At 41.8% G+C, this 6,325-nt stretch overlaps 1 protein-coding gene across 2 annotated transcripts in view; it reads left to right on the plus strand.

Annotated features, from left to right (window-relative positions):
* The window catches only part of ASPA (aspartoacylase), a 21,887-nt gene extending 15,608 nt beyond the window's left edge, over positions 1–6,279 (plus strand). For both annotated transcript variants that reach the window (XM_019634658.1, XM_019634657.1), the window contains one exon: positions 4,879–6,279. In XM_019634658.1, the coding sequence (XP_019490203.1) occupies positions 4,879–5,076 (198 nt within the window). In that variant the 3' untranslated portion in view covers positions 5,077–6,279. The remainder of the gene's footprint in view (positions 1–4,878) is intronic.
* Positions 6,280–6,325: the final 46 nt, after the last annotated feature.

Here is a 6,325-nt window from a genome sequence, read left to right on the forward strand (position 1 = left end):
CAACTAGATTGAAGAACAAAACGACAGCAACTTGTCTGTTCCCCTTCCCCAATCCCCCAGCACTGTTCCCATCCCCCCAATTCCCAAATAAAAATCTTTAAAAAAAAAAATCAGAAGGGCTATCTCAGCTGCAGAGGTCCCCCTTAGTGGAGCAAGGGGTTCCAGTGCCACACCAGGCTCCCCAGCCCAGGGTTCCAGTGCCAGAGGGGAAAAAGCTACCCATAATTTCTGGCTGTGAAAACCAGTGGAGATTGTGGCTGAGTGGGACAGAGGGCAGCTGCACTCCCAGGTACTCCACTTAGAGGGTCTGTGCACGGACTTACTCACTGATGGTCTCACCTACTCTGAGCTCCAGTGCTGGGGCAGCAGCTCAAAAGGTGCCAGGGACAAACTGGGAGGAACCGAGTTGTTTGGCTTCAGAATGAGGGCTGGAGAGGCAGCTTTCTCCCGGACCGAGGAGCTGGTGGAAGCCATTCTTTATTTGTTGAGCCCTTCCCCTTCCTGGTGTGCAGACACAGGCAGCCGCCATATCTGAGTCTCCTTCAAACTGGCTATCACCTTTCATCTGCCCTACCCTGGTGATTCCTGGAGACCCCACCCTACTCAACTTTTGGGCATAACTAAGCTGCTTCCAGTGGCTTTTTCATACAAGCTGCCTACCTTAAGTCATGCTGCAGATTTTCCTGAACTCTCTAAAAGGTTCACAAAACCCAAACAAGCAGCACCTGGTTTCATCGTGTCCCATACCTCTGGTTGAGCAGTCCTAAGTCTGGCACTAGCAGCAGCTGACCTGGTTTGTGGCTTGGCCTCTTGAGGAATCTCTAAGCACACGTGGGTGGCAGCCATCTGTGGATTGCTTTGTAGCTCACGCCAGGTGGCCATAGGCAGGACACTGGCTGTGGCTGAGCTTGGCCTGCAGCGGGTCCCTTTCCAGATGGCCCTGGGGCTGGCACACCCAGTGACCAGCTTCGAACTGAACTGGAGCATCATCCGGCCACTTCCAAGGGCAACACACTCAATGGGCAGACGGGGCAGGCACCAGAGCCCTGCTAAAGTGAATCCTGCTCCATAGAGTCAGCCCGTGTGTAATCGCTCCTCCGTTATAGTCACAGCCAGTCCTCACAACCAATGAGCCCAAGGGTCAGTCTCTTCCATTGACACGCAAATAGCAACCAAGGCTCAACTACAACAGTAGAAGACATACAACCCACACAAGGGACATACCTGGAGCACCCGGCTCTGGTGACTAGGGAGACTGTGCCACCGGGCCTCACAGGACACCTACTACATAAGGCCACTCTACTAAGATCAGGGACATAGCAGCCCTACCTAATACATAGAAACAAACACAGGGAGGCAGCCAAAATGGGGAGACAAAGAAACATGTCCCAAATAAAAGAACAGAACAAAGCTCCAGAAAAAGAAATACACAAAATGGAGACAAGCAATCTATTAGATGCAGAGTTCAAAATACTGGTTATAAGGATGCTCAATAATCTCAGGGAGAATTTCAACAAAGAGATAAGAAACATACAAGTGGAATAGAAAACCAAAAAAAAAAATCAGTCAGAAATAAAGAATACAACTGAAATGAAAAATATATTAGAGGGACTCAACAGTAGATTAGATGAAGCAGAGGATCAAATCAGCAATTTTAGAAGATAAGGTAACAGAAAATATCCAACTGGAAGAGCAAAAAGAAAACAGAATCCAAAAAATTGAGGACAGTTTAAGGGGCCTCTGGGCCAACATCAAGCATACCAACATTCACATCATAGGGGTGCCAGAAGGAGAAGAGAGAGGACAAGGAATCAAAAACATATTTAAGAAATAATGATGAAAAACTTCCCTAACCTGGTGAAGGAAATGCATATTCAAGCCCAGGAAGCACAGAGAGTCCCAAACAAGATGAACCCAACAAGGCCCACACCAAGATGCATCATAATTAAAATGCCAAAGGTTAAAGACAAAGAATCTTAAATGTAGCAAGAAAAAAGCAGTTAGTTACCCACAAGGGAGCTCCCGTAAGACTTTAAGCTGATTTTTCAACAGAAACTTTGAAGGTCAGAAAGGATTGACAGGAAATACTCAAAGTGTGCTGAGTATAGTAAGTCAGACAGTTGAAGATAAATGTCATATGATTTTACTTATAAGTGGAATCTAAAGAACAACATAAACAAAACAGAAACAAATTCATAGATACAGAGAACATTTTGATGATTGCCAGGTGGGAGGGGGTTTGAGGGTGGATGAAAAGGGGAAAGGATTAAAAAGTACAAATTGATTGTTACAAACTAGTCATGGGGATGTAGGGTATAGCATAAGGAATATAGTCAATAATATTATAATAACTATGTATGGTATCAGATGGGTACTAGATCTATCAGGGTGATAGATGGGAGGGGTTTGGGGGGCAGGGTGAAAAAGGTGAAGGGATTAAGAAATACAAATTGGAAGTTACAAAATAGTCATGGGTGTGTAAAGTAAATTATAGGGAATATAGTCAATAAAATGGTAATAACTATGTATAGTGCCAGGTGGGTACTACACTAGTCAGAGGGATCACTGCTTAAATTAAATAAATGTCTAACCACTATGCTGTACACCTGAAATTAATATAAAATAATATTGAATGTCAACTGTAATTGAAAAATTAAAAAGGGGTAGAAAGGTTAAAGGGAATAAGAGGTTCAAAGTTCCACATATAAAACAAGTCATGGGGATATAATGTACAGCCCAGGGAGTATAGTCAATAATATTGTGATAGCATGGTAGTGTCAGATGGTTGCTGGACTTATCATGGTGATCACTTCTTTAGGTATACAAATGTTGAATAACTATGGTCTACACCTGAAACTAATATAATATTGTTTTTTAGCTATATTTTAATAAACATCTTTTTAAAAACAATATATAAACCAGATCATTTCAAATTGTAATAAGTGCTATAAAAGAAATAAACAAAATAACAGAGTAGAGATGAACAAAGTGTTCCTATTTGATGGAGTCATCAGAAAGAGCCATCTCTGAGATGAAGGCGTTGAAGCTAGAACATAGAAGGTGGGAAGTCAGCCATGTGGAAAACAAGTGCAAAGTCCCTGAGGCTGAAATAAATTTGGAGTGTTTGAAGAAACAGCAAGAAGACCAGTGTCAACGGAGAGTAAGGAGTGAACAGAGAGGACAGTAGACCCTGGAGCCAGAGACACAGGGAGGGACCTTGTTTCCAGTCCAGAGTTTGCTCTAAGAGCAATGGTTCTTAGTCAGGGATGAATCAGGGATGCTCACTGGAATTATCTAGGGATGTCCCTCAAATGCATGGTGCCTATCACAAAAACACTAAAGCAGTCTTCTCAGACTCAGGCCACAAGAGAATCACCTGAGGTGCTTTCTTTAAAATCCTGATTCCCAGGTCCCATCCCCAGAGATTTTGATTTAACTCATCAAGGTGGAGATAGGAAATCAATTAGGTTCCCCAGGTGGTTTTCCTGTAGCTCAGGATTGGGTAGCACCACACTACGTCAGAATCCCTGCCACTGGGGCTCGCCATGGGTGCAATGGTGAAGCCCCTTCAGCCATTTGGGGGCACGTCTGTAACTGAAAACCACAGACCCAGAGGAGTAGTTCTCAGCTGCGTTGTCCTGTAGAATCACCTGGGGCTTAAAAACTAAAAATAAAAACAGTGGACTATGAGTGAGTAGCATGAGGGAATTGGGGGACGTTTGTGATGGAACTATGTGTCTTGATTACGCAGTTATACGATTCTATGCGGTGCGTTTGTCAAAACTCATAGAACTATACACCAAAACAGGTGATGTTTTTTGTGTAAATGTTTTAAATGATGCCTGGTCCCCACTCTTGAGACTCTCATTTGATGTGTCTGAGATGGGGCCAGCCTCTCTATAACTCTATATATTATAGTTTTAAACATCCCAGGTCATTATAATGTGCAGCCAGGGTTGAGAAAATTGTTGTAATGCAGTGCTTCTCAAACTTTAATGTTGAGCATGTGACTCTCTGGGGATTTGTTAACATGAAGATCTTGATTTAGTATGTCTGCAGTGGGGGGTGAAATTCTGCTTTTCTAACAGACCCCCAGTGCTGTGCTGCTTCTGCCGGGAAATGTTAGAAATGCAGATTCTCAGGCCTCCACCCCAGACTCACAGAATCAGAATCTGCATTTTAACAAAATCCCTACATGACTTTCAATCACATCCAAGTTTGAGAAAAACTGCTTTAGGGTTCCTATGGATTTACAACATTGGTGTTTGAGGGCTCAAAGATCCAAATTCCTGGTATGGGACCTTTCAGATAACTCAGTTGTTATAATATGGGGACACGTATAAAATACATCCACCTCATCTCAGACTCTTCCCAGCCCACTCCACCTTCTCTCACCACTCCCCATCAGAATTGATCTCCTCATATGCGGGCCAATGTTATTCATTTTTATATCCCCAAAGTATTAATGTCTTGCACACAGGAGGCTCTTAATGGATAGCTCCTAAATCTTGCTGAACAGAATTTAACTCCAGCTAACAAGAGGTGGAATGAACATACACCAAAGGAGACGCACATTTTGTTTTGCCTTTTAACATTACAAATCCCTTTGGCAACATTCAAGGTATACTCAATATTCAAGCAATCTCTAATTACATGTTATAAAAGTTAAAAGGGGAACTTTTAAAACTGCTGCCAAAATGAGCTACTCAATCTCAGTTTAGTCAGATCACTCATATGCCTCTCAACGTATGCCTTTCAAGTATCTCTTTTAAAAGAATCTAATACCATACTTTGTTAGTTGTCTATAGCCTGACACAAACATTTTAAAGTAGGAGAAAATCAGAATGTAATTTATGCATTTTAATTGCTTCCTAAAAGGATCAAGACTGGAAACCATTGCGCCCTGGGGATCCTGTGTTTGTAACTCTTGATGGAGAGGTCATTCCATTGGGCGGAGACTGTACCGTGTACCCCGTATTTGTAAATGAGGCCGCATATTATGAAAAGAAAGAAGCTTTCGCAAAGACGACTAAACTAACACTCACTGCAAAAAGTCTTCGCTCCTCTTTACATTAGAAAGCACTTCTAGTTCACTTGTTACACAGTGTCTTGAAAAACTACTAGCTTGTAAGCCCCCAAAGGGCAGGACTGTGCCTTATTCATCTTTGTTCATATCCATAGTACCTGGTGCCTTGCACATAGTAGGCATAGTGCTTTGCACATAGTAAGCATTCAGGCATTTTTTTTAATGAATTAATAAATTAATGAGTATATTTCAAAGGTATCATAATGTGTATATAGCTTATTCAAAGAAGTGCATTTCTTACTTCTGGATAGCTTTTGATACATTATACTTTGATAGTTTAACATTCTTAATAAGTAGTCTTTCAATTCAAATTTTAGAATTGAACTAGATACTATATACAAAAAGTTCTAAACTTGAGCATAGAATTAAATGTATGTTTTCAAGTAATGCATAATGCTACTAGAAACCAATGGCGCAGACTGGCGATTTAAAATTTTTTCTTATTTGACTAAATGATAATGTATTAAGTATCCAGCCTATAAACTTTAGCAAGAGTTATGATAGCCGTAGGAGATTTTTAAATGCTCTTTTAAGGATGAAATGTGAACGAGAAATGAGGGCCAATTGTAAAAGTGACATTGTGAATAAATCAAAACCTCTGAATGGTCCTTTGTCCACAACAGACACTAACCCACACAAAGCATCGCTGCTGCTCTGGCATGTCCACTTGTTCTGCGCTGACCTCAGAGATCTGAGAGCCTCCTTCAGACGTTTCGTGTGCCCCTTGAGAAGCTAACATTCCTTCCCAACTTGGGAAAGTTGGAAGGGGCGTATTCCTCACCGCTGTCACTTCTCCTTTTGAAAGAACACACTTGTCCTCATTCCCAACCAACATGTGAGAAAGCCCTTGGGCTCCCACAGAATAGGTGGTGAGGACAGAAGTAGCAGACAGCAGTGGACGACACTAGTGGAAATGTGACCCAGACCCATGTCTCTGGTTCGCAAATGCATCCTTTCAAGAAATTGTCCATGTCCTAAAAGCCCACATCCCTCACCTCCCATGATTCTTCTCCTTAAAGGTCCTTGGGCTGAAATGCTGCCTCCCTCCCCCTCTAGCCCCTACATGGGCCTCCCCTCTGCCCTCCCTTAAGTCATGCAGTCAAGTAAAGAACATTTTTATCCCATGATTTGGACCCCAAGGAACCCATGTTTATGGTTTTAAATGTCTTTACCAAAATCATAATAACATCATCTGGAATATATATATATATATATATATATATATATATATATATATAT

Source organism: Hipposideros armiger, unplaced genomic scaffold (assembly GCF_001890085.2).
Source record: "Hipposideros armiger isolate ML-2016 unplaced genomic scaffold, ASM189008v1 scaffold_1792, whole genome shotgun sequence".
Taxonomy (NCBI): domain Eukaryota; kingdom Metazoa; phylum Chordata; class Mammalia; order Chiroptera; family Hipposideridae; genus Hipposideros; species Hipposideros armiger.